The sequence below is a fragment of the Mirounga leonina genome, unplaced genomic scaffold (assembly GCF_011800145.1).
Source record: "Mirounga leonina isolate KUSES-001 unplaced genomic scaffold, KU_Mleo_1.0 Mir_493, whole genome shotgun sequence".
Taxonomy (NCBI): Eukaryota; Metazoa; Chordata; class Mammalia; order Carnivora; family Phocidae; genus Mirounga; species Mirounga leonina.
Window position 1 is genome coordinate 3,095,603 of NW_023270780.1, and position 17,408 is coordinate 3,113,010.

The 17,408-nt window shown below is 50.1% G+C and overlaps 1 protein-coding gene across 4 annotated transcripts in view; it reads left to right on the forward strand.

Moving 5' to 3' along the window:
- The window catches only part of RIIAD1 (regulatory subunit of type II PKA R-subunit domain containing 1), a 34,978-nt gene that overhangs the window by 4,487 nt on the left and 13,083 nt on the right, over window positions 1-17,408 (forward strand). The window contains exons 4-8 of one of the 4 annotated variants that reach the window (XR_004676436.1): window positions 4,298-4,472; window positions 4,969-5,045; window positions 10,044-10,090; window positions 11,177-11,304; window positions 11,930-12,196. Coding sequence is in view for 1 of the 4 variants with exons in the window: in XM_034990060.1 (XP_034845951.1) it covers window positions 4,389-4,472; window positions 4,969-5,045; window positions 10,044-10,090; window positions 11,177-11,247 (279 nt within the window). In the remaining 3 variants the exon portion in view is untranslated. Of the gene's footprint in view, window positions 1-4,297; window positions 4,473-4,968; window positions 5,046-10,043; window positions 10,091-11,176; window positions 11,503-11,929; window positions 12,197-17,408 lie in introns of those variants that run through there. The other 3 variants (XR_004676438.1, XR_004676437.1, XM_034990060.1) reach the window with 3 other exon arrangements.

A 17,408-nucleotide genomic window follows, 5' to 3' on the forward strand; every position in this document is an offset into this window, starting at 1 on the left:
CCACAGAAGGCAGGCTCTGGTTCAGGGCAGAAGAAACCCAATTTCTTCTCCCTTTGCCCCCCTCTCCCAGTTAGGTTCCTTGAGTAGGACTCTCAAAGTGAATCAGGTAACATAAAGGGATGGGGGGAGTACATTTGGGGGCCATTACTCTCCTAAAAAACTCTTCTTCTACGGATGATCTGTTTCCCCCATAATCTCAAGGGAGCTTAATTCTTCCATGTGCTGGGCCCTCTCACACCACCCTTCAGTGCAGGGAGTACCTGCTGACATTAGCTCTCCTGGACAGGGCAGTCCTTGCCTGCAGCCCTTGTGGAATGCCCTCTCTACTGTCATTTCCTTCTTCACCCCAGAGTGGGGCTGATGTCTCCATAGTGGCACTGGTGTCTCTGAAATACGAAATACGTCCCAACTGAATCCCAGCCGCCCCCATTCCTGAGCTATCATGGCAGGCAAGCTTCTCTTCAAGAAGGGAAGTAATAGTAAGGGTGCTTAGGAGACACTTACAGTGTCCCAGACATTGTTCCAAGTGCTTTATATTTACTAATTTGTTTAACCCTCAGCACCAGCCTATGATGTAGGTTCTACCATTACCTCCAAATAAAGATGAGGGAACCAGGGCACCAAGAGATAAAATGGCTTGCCTAACATCACAGAGCTAGAAAGAAGACTTAGTGAGGGTGGAGCCCAGGCAATCTGGCTCCTGAGTCCTGAGTTTAACCCCCACATCAAATGCTCCCCATGGGAATGGGAAGAGTTGTTAAGCCTGGCTTTTTTCCTCTTGTGTCTTCATTTGAGCCCTGTGTGAGAGATGACCTTCTTTCTACTGCTTGATTCTCTGTTGACCACCATCCTTCCTTAGCTTGGGTTTGTGTGTGTGTGTGTGTGTGTGTGTAAATATGATTACACTTCATCATATGGATGCCCAGGTCCTCCCATTTGGGGCCCTAAGATGGGCACGGAGGGGAGATGGTAGAGCGCCCAGTACTGGGTGGTCAGAACACGGGATGGCAGTGCCAGGGAACCAAGAGTGCAAGCACATCTGGAAAGTAACTTTCCACTCCCAACTCCACCCTCACTGCTCCTTGCCTTGCCTCTTAATCAGATCTCGGTATTTATGGAGATGCTAAACAGATCACACCCTCTGAGGATGGAGCCTAGGAAGACCCCATGGCCCTGTTGATCTTGTTACTCTGTGTCTTGTCAGCAGATCTGCCGCCCTGCTGCTCATTCAGGCTTGGGGCTAATCACATTAATTGAAATATTGAACATTTACAAAAATGAATTATAATGAACTCCCCTTACTCCTCCTCCCAGTCAGCAATTGGGGAGACAGCTGCAGGCAGCAAAATGCCTCCAACCATTTGCTTAGTTTGTGGTCCCCAGATGGAAGGTTTCCATCTGAAAGGAGAGGCAGGGTTAAGGGGAGAAGAGGTGGGAGCTTGCATTGGGCCATCCTTGCTGGGTGACTGTGGGCACATCTCTGTCCTGTGAGGTAACTCTGGGGGGTTAACCCTACGACTCAGAGGCCCATTCTGGGGAGTTGCTCTCCAGGAGGAAATGAAGCTTCCAAACCTTACTTCTTCCAAGGTCTTTTCTCTTTCCACCATCCCCAAGCTCTCCTTCTTTCTTATTCTTCTGCACTCAATGCTTAGCTGCCCTACATAAAAAGATTATTGACTTTATACAGGGAGAGCTCTACTCCCGATTTTAGATTCTTAGAAAATGAATAATTGGGATATATTTCAGAAAGGGCAAAATGTAGTGGTGGTATATGTGGGCAGAGTGGCTAGTCACCAAATACTTGCTAGCCTCACCAACTGAAAGCAGAGTGAAGCCATGTGCAGCAGAAACCATGACACTGTACAAAGAATCTCTTATATGATCTTCCTTCCCTAAAGTGGCTTCTACCTCAAATGGAGAGGTAAGACAGGCCAACACCATGTACGATAGTGAGGACCAAGGTGCTGTAAGAAAACCAAAGTCAGTAGAAGTAGCCTCTCTTATTTACACATAGTGGCATTTGGGCCATGGGGAGTGCTCAGTCAAGAAAGGCTTGATTGAGTCTCAAAGTACAAGAAGACCACAGACTAGCAGAAGGAGGACATTACTTATTTTATGCACAGGGTGGGAAGATGGAGAAAATTTTACATACTTACACATGTGTGTGTGCGTGTGTGTAGATTTGCCAGTCCATTCCAGCACTGTTTAATATAAGGCAAGCCATCTACATAATTTTTTTTTATTTTTTTTTCTTTTTTCTTTTTTCTTTTTTTTTAAATTTTATTTATTTATTCATGAGAGACAGAGAGAGAGAGAGAGAGAGAGGCAGAGGGAGAAGCAGGCTCCCAAGGAGCAGGGAGCCCGATGCGGGACTGGATCCCAGGACCCTGAGATCATGACCTGAGCCGAAGGCAGACGCTTAACCATCTGAGCCACCCAGGCGCCCTAATTTTTTTTTTTTAAGATTTTATTTATTTATTTGAGAGAGAGAGAATGAGAGAGAACAAGCACATGAGAGGGGGGAGGGTCAGAGGGAGAAGCAGACTCCCTGCTGAGCAGGGAGCCCAATGCGGGACTCGATCCAGGGACTCCCGGATCATGACCTGAGCCGAAGGCAGTCGCTTAACCAACTGAGCCACCCAGGCGCCCGCCATCTACATAATTTAAATTTCTAGCAGCCACATTAAAAAAGTTAAAGAAACAAGTGAAATTACTTTTAATAATAGATTTTATTTAACCGATATATCCCAAATATTATTCAATGTGTTTATATGATATATCCAAAATATTCAACATGTCATCAATATAAAGATTATTAATAAGATACTTTATTTTTTTAAAACTACATGTTCAAAATCCAATGTGTATTTTGCACTTAATAGCACATCTGACACTTACAGCAACATTCTAGTGCTCAATAGCCACAGGTGGCTCGTGGTGACCATATTAGGTAGTGCAGCTTAAGGGGTTCCCCTGCCAGCTTCTCTGGGGCGGCGGGGTGGGAAGAAACAGGTCTTGGCCAACAGGAACTATTACCTCTGATTAACCTCTGCTCCTGCCTGAAAAAAACACTTGTGACAGATGGCAGCTTATCTACCTCTCTACTAACCCTTTCTCCTAAAAACCAGACAAACAAACGCAATGATTACTAACCTGGATGAGATTCCTGGGAAGAGGCCTGTAGCTCACTACCTCATCTATCTTCCGTGTTTTTTTCCTGGCTTGGGAACTGCCAACATTTTCACTTCTTCTCCTCAGTCTTTGCTGAGAAGGATAGAGGTGGACCACTGAGAGAACCCCTCCAAGGCCATGGTCTAAATGTTGGGCTTATTTCTCCTTGGGCAGTTGTTCACCAATCTGAAAGACCAGCCTCCCTTCTGAGGTCTTTTCTCTGTTCCCCAGGAGGCCTCTGCTGGGCATGATCTCTGGGGGTGTAGAAACTCAGCACCATGTGTATGGTGTGTTGGACAGACAGGCTCCTGCCCTTTCCAGGTCTATTTTCAGCTCTTTGGCTTTATGTTTCACTTTCCTTTCTTAATTAGATACTAAAAGAATACACCTTGAAGACCAACTGCCTTTCCCCTCCTCTGTTCAACTGGGAGTGAGAGAGATGATTTAGAATTTATGAGGAGCAACTTCATCTACACAAGAAAGTCAGTCCAAGGGGCTTCTGGGTGGCTCAGCTGTTAAGCATCTGCCTTCGGCTCAGGTCATGATCCCAGGGTCCTGGGATCGAGCCCCACATAGGGCTCCCTGCTCAGCAGGAAGCCTGCTTCTCCCTCTCCCACTCCCCCTGCTTGTGTTCCCTCTCTCGCTGTGTCTCTCTCTGTCAAATAAATAAAATCTTTAAAAAAAAAAAAAGTCAGTCAAAGAGGGGAAACCTCTGGCAGGATGTCCCCCAGGTCCTTTCCAGTATCTTTAGTGTGAGAATGTCCCTTCCTTTGCAGCACTCCATTCACTCCCTCCTATGGGATGCTTTCATATTGTTAAGTGTGTCTACAGGACGGATGGAGGGGTTTGGCTTTGGGGCCGGCTAAAGGCGAAGAAGCTTGAATTCTCTCTCTACTACTAGGTTTCAACAGCTGCCAAACAAGGGAGAGGGTCAGGAACCAGATTCTGGGAGACTCTAACTTAGGAATCCCTTTTCCAGTTTTGCTCTAGAGCCAAGGAAAAAAAACTATTTGAGGTTGGGTGGAGTCAAGAAGAGGGGCTCATTCCACATACAACCAAGCCGGGAAATTAGAGGGGAAGACCCTCCCACTAGGTTTCAGAGTGGCCCCCATATTCCTTCCCCCAGCCCCACCCCGCGTGCTGATGAGGGCCGGACTTGGGGGGCGGGGCGGGGCCTCTCCGCCCGCGTGGTCCGTCGCCTTGACGACCTGGACAAGATGGCGACGCTGCAGGGCGGGCTTCTGGGGCCGGACCCCGGGGCGCTGAGCCCCGCGCAGCAGGAGCAGCTTCGCAACTTCAAGGTGGGTGCGCCCCGACTCCCGCCTCCATCGAAGTGCAGCTCCCCTAGGACACGGGCTGCAGACCCGGAGGAGGTCCGGGAGGAGGGGCGCGGGAGCCTGTTCTCAGATGAACTGGCGCAAGGCTGGGGGAGACGCCAGGCGGAACTCTGGGCTTCTGGGACCCTGGACGGAGCCCGACAGGCGCCTGCAAGTGCAGGAAGAACGACCGCAGGGATCTGGCCAGTGAAATGGACCGAAATTACTGCCGGAGACAGTAACTTAGATACAGACAAGAACTCCCGGACGGTGGAGACCCGACCTTAGCTATGGCCCCTGAGCCTGACAGCGCAGAAGGTGTTGGTCATTAATAAAACAGGCGGCTTAAAATTTCAAACATCCCGGGAAAAGACCCAGGTCAAATGCACACCTAGTTTCCCCAAGGCTTTCACACGCCCAGGGCTTGAACCCTGAAATCTGCCTCCTCATGGAGCGTGACCTTTCGCTCTTATCCTCCTAGATTCAGACTCGGATTGCTAACGAAAAATACCTGAGGACCCACAAAGAAGTGGAGTTGCTCATAAGTGGTTTCTTCAGGTAGGTGGTGTTCCCAACCGGCCTTGACAGCTAGTGGGAAATAATACCAAATCTTGGTTGGCAGAGATGAGTTGACTGCTGCCTTTAGGGTCAGAGAGGTAGGAAAAAAATAAAATAATACATATACATACATATATGTTAAACTAAATAAATTAAATTAAAATTACATACATATACATATTTTTTTACGTATGTAAGACAATATTTTAAGATTGAGTTTTTTCTAACTCTCAGATTTGTGGCACCCAGGGTGTTCTTGAGTTATCTCTAGAGGTTTTCTTAAGTTATCTCTGAATTCTCAAAAATTTAATATTCAGTCATTTTAGCTGTAAGGATAAATATATATCTTCTGACACTTGGAAGAGGTAATTTGGCATTGAGAAACTCAACAGGCAGCCATTGGGTGTAGAGCACTATTTCTCCATCAGAGGAGCTTAACAAGATCACTAGAACTTAAAAAAAATTCAGATGTCTGGCCCTTCTCTCCCTGAGAGACTTGTTGTGGAAAGACTCCAGTGGTTGGAAGCCATTCCCCTGTAAGTCTTGGGGAAGAGACTATTTTCCACCATATCCTGGAGCACTGTTTTTCTTTCCCCTACATTGCCCTTCAGGTTGGCATTTGTTGTTTGAATGGAAAATTCTCCTAATGGGATGAAAGGCAAAGAACTGTCAAAAAAAAAAAAAAAAAATCTTGGGGCAACTGATGAAAACAATAGAGCTATCTCAAATACTGTTTGGCTACAGACAAATAGGCAAGGTTTAAATAATAATAATGGCTTCCATTTCCAGGCACTGTGTTGGTTTCCCAGGTTAGCCTTTATCACGCTGAATTGGAATTTTTTTTTTTAAGATTTTTTTAATTTATTCATTTGACAGAGAGAGAGACAGCGAGAAAGGGAACACAAGCAGGGGGAGTGGGAGAGGGAGAAGCAGGCCTCCCACAGAATGAGGAGCCTGACGCGGGGCTCGATCCCAGGACCCCGGGACCATGACGCGAGCCGAAGGCAGACGCCTAACGACTGAGCCACCCAGGCGCCCCCTGAATTGGAATGTGCACTTTGTCCCTGGACCAGAACCCCAAGCTGGTGCAGCCGTATTTGTGTCCCCGGTGCCTGCACACTGTGTGACATCTTGGTACTTGTGTGACCCTCCCAGCAACCGCAAAACATAGCTTAGCATCACTTCCGTTTTACAGCTGGAGAGGTGAGGTTCCTTCCCCAAGATGCGGAAGCAGGATCCATACCTCTGGTATTTCCACTGTGCTGGGTTGAAAGCTCACAGGAGCTGGTGAGCCAGAGGTGGGGCTCTTCTTTGTCTTCTCAAAAGTAGACCTGGAGCAGTGTCTTTTTTTCCAGGCTCTTTCGTCTTTCCTGGGTCTCACTGTTCTTCATATCCTAGTCATTTCTCCAGTGGCAGCAGATTCTCACAGAGCAGATAGGGGATGGAGAAAGGGAAAATAGAAACTTCCCTGTGAAGGTTGGTTTTATTTGGCCCAGGGGTAAGGCTTCGGCAAAAGATAGTTTAGGGGTCTTCTGTCAATGTCAGTCCTGGGGATCAGGCCATCATTTTTTACACTTCTTCTTCTTCTTCTTTTTTTTTTTTTAAGATTTTATTTATTTATTTGTCAGACAGAGAGAGAGCACGAGCAGGGGGGGGAGAGGCAGAGGGAGAAGCGGCTCCCCACTGAGCAGGGAGCCTGACATGGGACGGTCATGTTAAGCAGACGCTTAACCGATTGAGCCACGGCATCCCTTGCACTTCTTCTTCTAAAGGGAAATAAAGGTTGACCTCATTCCTATCCTGGGGAGCTTGCAGTCCAAGTTAGGAATAATTCCAGCAGGGAGGTTGGGGGTAGATGTTAAAAGCCTGAATTAAATCACCATTTGCCTTGTTCACAAACACAAGGAATGGGTGGTGGTGGGAGGTGGTGGCGAATGAAGAGGGTGGTGTTTTTAGTCACATATCAGGGGTGGCCCAGCTTCTCTGTCCAGGAAGTTTCCAGGAGGAACTGGGTGTCTGTGCCTGGCTGCCACGAGAACAGCCCCTTCACTTCCTTATCATCCCCACCTCCCGGGCCAGGTAGGCCACTAGGCTCTTCCCTTTGCTGGCCCTGAAGCTATCTACAGGAAATGCTCCTGGCCCCTTTTAGGCCTTTCTCTTTCTGAGGTGGGGGTGGGAGGGGGAGAAGAAGTGTTTAAAGTTTGAGGGTTTGCTTTTGTTGTTTTTGGTGTTACTGTTACTTCCTTTGGAAGATACTGGGATGAACCAGATTCAGCCCCTCATCTGTACTGGATACTTTAGATGGTTTTCCTCTTGGGAAAAGAGGAAGGGAGAAGAGGGGACAGAATCCTGAGCGGCATACCTGTCCTCATGTCTTTTGCAGGTCTCTGCTCTGGACTCACTCCAACCCATGAGAAGCTCCAAAGTGTTTTTGTTGGGAAGCGAGTTCCCCACTTGGGTTTTCCAGATCGTGATGACTTATAGTGATTCAGTCACAGCTCTCCAGGATGTACTTGTATATACAGTGTATGGAACTCTTAACACCTTGAATTTTGGACCTGAAAAATAGAAAGAATAGCGATCTAACTTATTTTAGACCCCGGAGGTCTAAGGTTTTAGGCTGGAGATGTGATAGCAAAGTGTGAAACTGTAGAAAGGCTTTATTAGATATTTTTGTAAGTAGCCAGGCAGATGAATCTTCCCAAAATTTAGAACTGATTATGTCACTCCTTGGCCGGAAAAATCTGCAGTGGCTCCACAACATTGTCCCCCCCCCCACCAGCTTTTTAACATTCTGTTGAAATATAATGAAAAGTGGCATATCCTAAACTGGGTGAACTTTCACAAGATGAGAGTATACATGGTACTAGGGGCCAGATCAAGAAATAGAATCTGACTAGCATTTCAGACCTGCTGAGACCCTTCCAAGCACCTCCCCCCCAAAGGTAGCCCGTATCCTGACTGCTCATAGCACAGATTTGTTTAGCCTTTCTGTACTTTCTGTAAGTGCAATTCTACAGTACGTGCTCCGTTGTGCCTGACTTCTGTCGCTCAACTGTTTCTCATAGATCCTCCATTCTCACTGTTGGGTGTGTTCTGCTGTCTGAGCTTTATGCACCCATTCCCCTTATCTTTTTTTTTTTAAGATTTTATTTTTATTTATTTGACAGAGAGCACAAGTAGGCAGAGAGGCAGGCAGAGGGAGAGGGAGAAGCAGGCTCTCTGCTGAGCAGGGAACCCGACGGGGGACTCGATCCCAGGGCCCTGGGATCAGGATCTGAGCCGAAGGCAGACGCCCAGCCTACTGAGCCACCCAGGCGCCCCTCCCCTTGTCTTTTGAATTGAATATAAATGTCTCTCCCTGGCCTTCCAGGCTCTGCATAATAGGGCCCCTTTGCTCCCGACTACTCTCTGCGCCTGCCCACCATCCCAGCCAGATGGAACCTCTGATCATTCCACTGACCTTCCCGCTGACACTCCCGGGGGTGCCTCACACTCCCGGGGGGACCTGACTCTTCTGGACCCTGGGTCTACAAAGGTGGATACTCCAGTTCCTACTCTTGAGGAGGACATGGACCCTTTCATTTCTGGGGCTTTACTCTTGCTGCTTCCCTGTCTGGGATGCCCTTGTCCTGTCTGTGGAAATACCAGCTGCTCTGTGAGGATTTCTGGGGCCCTGCTCTCAGTAACCTTTCTCGCTGTCCCCAGCACACTATATTTTTTTGAAGGTTTTGTTTTGTTTTAAAACATTTTATTTATTTATTTGAGAGAGAGAGAATGAGTTGGGGGAGAGGGGCAGAGGGAAAGGGAGAAGCAGACTCCCCGCTGAGCAGGGATCCCAACGCGGGGCTCGATCCCAGGACCCTGAGATCATGACCTCAGCCGAAGGCAGACACTTAATCAACTGAGCCACCGGGTGCCTGGACACAGCACACTATTAACACCCTCTTACAGCACTTCCTGCAGGGTGCTTGGTCTTTTGGACATTTGGGAACTTACCCGTTCTCTTTTACTTGACTAATTTCTTTGAGGTGGTGCTGTATTTTCTCTTTTTTAAAAAATAAAAGCAACCCCTCATATCTCATACAGTTACTTACATAGAATTTGTGCTCAATAATTGTCAAATGGAATTCAAGGAGAAGGGAAGCCAAATTCTTAAAGCTTGGGAGGCAGGGGCTTTCTGGGCAGGCGAGGCCTTTTTCTAGGCTGGTGGGCCGGGCAGCCACGGCCACTAGGATGTGGTGTAGAGAGCACTGGCCTTGGAACCCCAAGACCTGGGCTCTGTGCCCTTTGTTTACTCGCTTGGTGAACTTGGGCAAATGATTAACCTTTTGAAGGTTTGATTTCTTCATATGTAAAATGGGGCACGGTCATTGCTGTTTCATAGGGTTGTTGTAAAGTGGGATAATATTTGTGAACATTCTTTATGAACCATAAAACTCTAGGCTAGATAAGGCATGTTCCCCGCCCCAGCAGCCCCGGCACTGCAGGCCTTGTCAGTGTCCGCCGCGAGACCCACCGTGAGACCCGCAGTCCGGCCTCTCCGCTCTGTGGATTGCATCGTCCCCCCACCCCTGTGGGTACTCCCGGTTAAACGTAGTCACCAGCCTGTGGGGTTGCATATATGTCCCACCACACGTGAGCCCCTCAAGGACTAGGCAGCATGTCTTTCGTCTTCACCACCTTTCCCTGGCTTGGGCTCTGGTTCTGTGAAAATGTTTGTGGAATGAATGACAGGCTTTGCCTGGCTAGGGCACAGCTGTCTTGTGAAGTGAGCTTAGTGCCATTTAGAATGTTTTGCTCCTTGCCTCAGAGCCTGACCCGAAGGAAAATCATGAATGGAAGGGTCTTTGTTAGGAGTCCTCTGGCTTATTGACTCCCAGACGGGGGTGTCTCAGGTCACTCTGCTCCCTGAAAGGTGGGACCTGCAGCCGAGGCTGAGCGGAGCCTGCCTTCAAGCCTGCTTTACTCCTGCCCTTATCCCTTCATGTTTTCCAGAGAAATGTTTCTGAAAAGACCAGACAACATCCAAGAATTTGCCGCAGGTGAGTAAGGCCATGTCTGTTTTGGGTCTTTGGGAAACCAGCCCAAGGAGTATTATTGCAAATTTAGACTCGGACAAGCCCTGCAGAGTCTGGGGTACTTCTTCACTTGATGTCCCCCCGGGGAGCTTTTTTCAGAAGGCTCTTTCATCCATTGTCATTTCCTCAAAATGAGGACAGATAAGAAATGAGGCAGAGCTTCCTTGTGGTGAAGATTAAGAATTTTGACACTCCCAAAGGAACATACTGGCAGCTCTTCCCCTGGGAATCCTAAAGCGGGGTCCTCCACCCTGGCTGCACATTAGAATCACCTGGGGAGCTTTTAAGAAATGCTGAGGCCCGGGCCCACCCCCAGAGGTTGGTATTTAATTAGCCCAGGGTGGGGCCCCGCCTCAGGGTTGTAAAGGTCCCCCGGTGATCCTAATGGGCCCCACTGCCCCAGCTGGCTTGAGGTCAACGGTATTTAGAGGGAAGGGCACGGGGTGGGGCAGGCTTCCTGGGCGCCTGTTACCCCAGGGAGTTTGATGGCCTCACACGGTTTCTAACGGAGTCTAGTGCGTCTTTGCCGCCGCAGCAGATGCTGCCTCTGATTCACGTTATGCTGGGTGTATAAAAACCCTCCTCTGTCGTCATCGTGTGAGAGCCTGGCTCTCCTCTGAGAGGATATTCTCAGAGAGGAGAGGGCGTGATATCTCAGAGACGAGCTGGAAAGCTGAGCTGAGACAAGAATAACACTTGGCATTTATTTGGGCCTCGGGATGGGCTGGGAGCAGAAAACCCAGAGATCCCTCAGCCCTCTGATGCTCCCCATGCGTCAGCAAGCTGATGACCCGCAGGGCGGTGTGGAAGGGTCAGGAGCCATCCTGTGTCAGCCCCTCCTGGGGGCACGGGAGCTGGCGGGCTCAGCACTCTGGGCGGGGACAGTGACCACGGGATCTGCTGTGGCTTCTATGACGTCAGAAGGCAGGGCCACCAGGAACAGCCCTGCTGAGGCCGAGCCATCCTCGCTTTTGAGCGGAGTAAGCGGCCTCCCTCCCCGCCTCTTCCCCTTGGGTTTAGATAATTTCTTCTTTTCGATTCTTATCCCAGACTATTTCACGGATCCAAGACTTCCCAACAAGATTCACATGCAGCTAATTAAGGAGAAGAAAGCGGCTTAATTAGCAGAATCATGATGCTCAGCTGTTGAGAGAGACCAGAAAGAATCCAGCCTCAGGGTGGGTGTTAACCTCACTTACAGACAGAGGCTTCTTTACTCTTGTCAAAATAAGCACCAGCTCCCTGGCCCACGGTGTGAAAGAAACCAAAGGGAGAAGCTGCAGAGAAGTTTCATGCAAAAGTGTTTCGTTTTCTTGACACTATTTTGGGGAATTAGGGGCTGTGAAGAGCGGCCCCGGGTTTGTCTGGCATGTCCATGGCAGGAAGAGACATCTGTCTCCTGAGCCTAGTGAAACGGAGTCGGAGAGTGGAAGCAGAATCGTGTGGGAGTGAAGAGTGGCGGGGAGACGGGGGTGGGGGGGGACCCGCTAGTATCCAGACCCCGCTGTCAGTCTGCAAAATATCGAGTGCTCCTGCAGATGGCCTTTTCCTTCTGTTCCCAGTGCTGGGAGCAGAGGGGGTTCCTGTTGCTTCTGGAAGGGGCGGGAACAGTTTCCCTCGTGGCATCTTGGACGAGGGACTTTCCTGCTCCCCGTCCTCTTCAAACCAGGCTCTGCCATGAGGGCCATCTCCCATTTTTCAGGCAGGATGATTTCTGAAAGGATTTTGCAGGTTGGGATTTTTTTCATGTGAGGTGGGAAAAAGCCATGTACCTGATGTCACAGCGCCATTTGTATTTTGCAGGGTCACCTGGAAGCAGGGGAGCCCTGTTGCCCTCAAGGTGGGGTTCCAAGCTGCCTTGGGCCGTGTCCACTGTTGCAAAGGCTTTTAAAGCTATTCATTAAAAGCAGACCTTTCCACTCTCTCTGCTGTGTTTCACTCCAAAGGAGGAAGCCACCCTGCAGGGAGGGCTGTTGCCCCCCACACCCCTTTGACCTGCTAGGCAGCAGGGCTGTCTCTGTGGCAGCCCGTGGGCCTCAGCTAGGTGGGCGGGCTGCTCCCACATGTGACTCACACTGTGTCCTCCCTGCCCCTCCAGGCTGCTTGCTCCCAGAGCCAAGGCTGGACAAAAGAACAGGGGTGGGGACCCTGTGAGGACCACAGCTGATCGAGATGGCCCTCAAGCCAAGTCCATGCTTTAGCACGGTTCCCCCTCGCCCCAGTCTTTCCTCCCGGGTTACCGTATGGCGTGTACCAGTGGTGGTTTAACTTTTCTCTACCAGCAATAATAACGGGGCTGGAAGGACAGCGAGAAAATGAGATTGGACAAAGAAAACCCGTTCAGGGTCCTGCATCTTGTGAAATAAGAATAACAGGTGACTCAGAGGTGGTGGATTTTGTTCTTGAGGGTTTTTAGCAGTAAGCTGCCCATCCATTTGGTTTTCAGCTAACAGGCAGGGGAGGGGGTCGGTTGGCCTTTTGACATCCTTTCCAGGCCCGGAAGGCATGGATGTCTTCCATGTTTATGCCCCACCTCTCTGGCCTCCACAACCCACAACCCACTGTATGAAGGGCCTCTCACCTGGGTGTCTCGGGTCCATGCCACTATGGCAACAGAGGCCTAGCCCAAAGCAGGGGCTGCGTTTTCTCTCTTTCCCTTGTCTCTGTCCGTCGTGTTCCTGGCTACCGGCCCCTCCATGGCGGAAGGGCAACAAAGCCGGGCATGGAGAGGATAGAAAAGCGATGCATAAGAAGCTCTGCAGCAGGAACCCTAAGAGTTCTTTCAAGTGCTTTCAGAATCACACTTCAGCGGCCACAGCCCTGACAGTGAGGTACCCCTGCTTAGAAAACCCAGATGAAGCCTTCAGCAGAAAACTCACATGTACTAAGGACCTCTGATATAAAGTGTTAAATTAGACTCTCTTGAAAGCTTTCCTGGGAAGAGAGGCCTGCAGTAAGGTGGGGAGAGGGCAAAGTGTTTTTCAGATGCTTGGGTGTATGATGTGATACCGCAGGAGGACACTGGTTCACTCTTGGGGGGTTTCCGGGCAGAAAAAAGAAATGCATTTCGATTAGAATATATATTTCAAAGCCAAGGAAAGAATGCATTTGGCATGTGGTCCTAGTGCATCTGTTCTGTGTGACATCGAGTGCCAGGGTCAGAGAGTAAGGTGGGGAGGGAGGTCATCCTGCCATGTGGTGCTTGATAGTCTGGGAGGAGATGTGTAGCTTTGCTCCCCAGACTTGAACTGTCCGGATAGCTCACCTTGTAGACTGAAAGCGCCATCAGAGCAGGGACCAAATCTAAAAACCGGACTTGTTCACCATTGCATTCCTGACTGCTGGCCCTGTGTGTGGCGTATAGTAAGTGCTCAGTAAGCATCTGTGGAGAGAATGAATGCTTGTGTAACTGAGTGAGCAATCATGTTATATCAGCCGCTATAAAGACTATAAAGTCACACAGCTGTGATGGATGTAGGTACATAGAGAGAAGGAGGAAGAAAGAATCCCCGGTCTACTTGCAGGAGTGAGGGAGGCCTCAGGGAAACTGGCATGTGATGATAGGTGGGAAAGGATCTGCCAGGAAGATGTGGAGAGTGGCCTGGGGGAGCCAGGCTACCGCAGGCGCCTCCATTTTGCTGAGCACGGTGGTGGTAGCAGACCCTGTGTGTCACCTGCTCATCCTCCTTACCTCTTTCTTCCTTGCTGACTGAACACCAGCTTTGTTGAGGGCAGCCGTGGACTCAGCCCCAAGTGGTAGATGGTATTTATTTATACTAAGCCAACCACAGTAACCACGGTCCCTGGTTTCCCAGCCTGCCTTGCAGTGAGGGGCAGCGAGGGTAAAAGTGTGCTGTGGGTTTCTAGGAAAGCTTTGGCTTTCTTAACAAGAATGGCGGGGTGGGGGGGCGCGCGGGATGACAGATTAAAGTCGGTGTAGCCTTCCTTTTTCCCACATTTCTTACTGTTTTGAGCCTGAATGTGATGTCTAGAGCCGAGTGGCCATGGTAAAGCCGTGAAGTGACAAGTAGGAGGGTGCCCGAGCCAGTTCTCCAAAGTGGCAGAGAGCAAAGATCAGAAGACTGAGGTTCTGGTGGCATCTTTGAGCACTTGAACAACCCAGCAAATGCTTGCCTTCAGACTTCTTGACAAGTGAGAAAAATACATCTCTAATTTGTTTTGAAAGCACGCCAGAGTTTAATCCCGACCCACCACTTACTAGATGTGTGGCCTTGGCCAAGCCACTTAACTTTCTTGAGGTTAGGTTTCTCATCTATAAACCAAGACGTGTAATTAGCAGCACTTAGGGCTGCTGGGTTGGGAATAAGGAAGGGACAGTGCCTGGCACGTGGGCAGTGGTCACAAGGGGGTCTGACTGGAGGTGGGTGCGATGTAGGGATAAGAGACCAGACAGGAAGCTGGGACCCATCACAAGGAGCATCGCACTCGAGGCACAGGAGGCTGATCTTTATCATGTAGGCAATGGAGAGCCAGCAAAACATTTTAAGCCAAGAGGAGTTCATGAAGAGATTTGCATTTAGAAAGTGCCAGAGTGTGGAAGACAAACTAGAGGGAGCTGACTAGAAGTGGAAAGACCTGTCGTCCCAGCCGCCACCGCCTCTCACCATGGCCCCTCCTCACTCAGGGCTCAGCGGGCCTGGGGTACTCCTGCCCACTGTCAGCTGAGAGCCCGCCCTGCACGCAGCAGAAAACCCAGTTCATAGCGGCTGGTGCAGATGGAGGCTTATTTTTCTCTCCCAATAGAATGTCCGGCTGTAGGCAAGACTCAAAGTTTCAGTGGTGTCCACAGGCCCCAGACCAGGCTTCCGTCCCTTCCACTTGGCCGGCTTTAGCCTGTGGCCCCACCGTTGCGAGGGGCTGCTTCTGTTCTCCAGCAGGGAGAAGACAGCAGAGCCACACCAGCTGAGCCTGTCCCTTCTTGTCAGGAAAGCAAAGTTTCCCTGAATGTCCTTTCCACCCACGTCTCACAGGCCAGACCAGGGTCCTGTGGTCCACCCAAGTGCTCCAGAGACGGGCAAAGGGAAATTTAACTCGAGCTTTTAGAGAAGACGGTGTCCAGAAAAAAGTGGGATTTGCTGTTGGGTCAGCCCCATAGCAGTATCTGCCCTCGCTGGTTCCTTCTCCCTGTCCTGGCTAGAATGACCCTTTAAGAAACCTAAACCATGGGGCACCTGGGTGGTTCAGTCAGTTGAATGTCCAACTCTGGGTTTTGGCTCAGGTCGTGATCTTATGGGTCCTGGGATGGGCTGTGTCTGTGTGGGGCTCCATGCTCGGCAGGGAGTCTGATGGAAGATTCTCTCCTTCTGCCCCCCCCCGCCCCGCCCACTTGCACGCCCCCTTGTGCTCTCTCAAGTAAATAAATCTTTAAAAAGAGAAACCTAAATCAGAGTAGGTCACTCTCCTGCCTAAAACCCTTCCATGGTCTTCCAGGCACTTAAATCCAAATGGCTTTCCAGGGGCCTCGGAGCTTTGCAAGACCCCCTCCATCCCTCAGACTTCTTCTGCCCCCTGCCTCCCACCTGCCTGTGTTCCAGACACACAGGTCTTCTCTCCCTCCCTCGGACCTGCCACCCGTTCCGGAGTTAGGGCCTTTGAACTCTGCCTGGATTGTTCTTCCCCAGGTCTCACAGGGCTAGGGAGCCCAGCTAGGATGCTCTGGTCTGAAAGGAAGCCTCTGCTAAGGGAGCAAGCCTTTCTTTTCTCACACAGCAAGTCTGGAGTGTTGGTTTAGGGCCTGCCTCTGCAGTTTCCTCCTTTTCCCTCATGGTCGAAGGACGAGCAGGCAGGGACTGTACCAGCGATTTTCTGGAAAGCAGGTCTTCCCCGGTACACCCCTTCCACCTCTGCCAACTCCCACTAACATCTCATTGGCCAGACCTGTGTACATGGCCCCCTTTAAGGGAGGCTGGGAAGTTGAGTATTTAGTCAGCCAACAGTGCCCTAGAGAGCTTCTTGTCACTTTCTCGGAGTCCTTTCCTAGGGATCCAGACATTTTTAATATTTAATTTAACCCCCGCCCCTGCCATCTTCTCTCCTATCACTGTCTTCTTCACAATACCTGTTGCTGTCTGATGTGATCTTTTTTGCTTATTTTCCTGTGAGTGTCTGTGGTCTGGACTATGTGAGCTGTGTCGAGAGCTGGCCTGGTCAGCCGTGTTGGTCACTGGGGGCCTGGCACCCACAGCTGCCCAGAGTGCACTTGCTGAGTGAAGGCTGAGCTGTGGCGCCCAGGCCCCGATCTGTGCAGGGGCATGGGAACAGGACATGGAGTCTCGTATTTAGGAGAAGAGTGGGCAGCATTGTGGTTTGAGTGGGTTAGAGTTATAAGGGCGGGTACAGATTCTCCAATGAGTTTTAGGTTTCTTGCATGGGCAAAGGGACCCATGATGGGATCATTCACTAACACAGAAGGGAAGTAGATGGGGGCAGGGTAAATGGGGAGATGGATTTAGACCCAAAGGTGTCTGCTGGGTTTGTAGTTGGGGTGTGGGTGAAATTAGTATGAATCGCTGCGGTGGGGTGGGTGGGAGTTGGACTGAGTGGTCTTCCTGGCCTTTGTGAGATGGGAATGTGGGTGGATGCACATGCCTTTCTAGGAGCATGGTGGTGAGAGGAGACGGGGGAAGGGCAGTAGTTGGAAGAGGAAGCTGGGTCAAGGATGGGCTTTTGTAAGGAGATGCTTGAGCATGCAGGGATCTGGCATTTTTCATCTCTTGAGATCTGTTTTACTTTCAGGCTAAAAATGGTAGGAGCTTCTTGGAAATGTTGCACAGATAGGACCCGATATTGGAGGTAATGGGGACTAACAGGCAGGCCTAACTGTGCCACCGCATGACCTGTGGTGACCTGTGTCAGCCGCTCCTCCTCACAGTTGGGGCAGTGGCTCTCCCAGGCCTGCGGTAGGCTGCCCCCGTCCCCATAGCGCAGGGTGGCGAGGAAGAAGGGCGGCGTTTAGATAGCGAGGCGCTCTCCTAGCCAGACGGGCCTCTACTGCCCTCTCCTGGGCGTGGCTGCTAAGGGGAAGACACCCCTGGAGGCCACCTGTTTAGGCCCGAGTGAAACAGGAAAAGAGAAACAGGGCTTAGGAAGGCGAGAAGAGTCACAGATTCACAGATTCTTGTAGAAGGAAATTTCTTTAGAAGTTACAACATCCAGGGCCTTGTCTCTGGCAGCCCTGCTCCATGAGCTCACTAGATGTTTCCTTCTTCAAAGTGAGGGAAAAAAGAAACCTTGCAAGGTTGATTATTCATTTATTCATTTG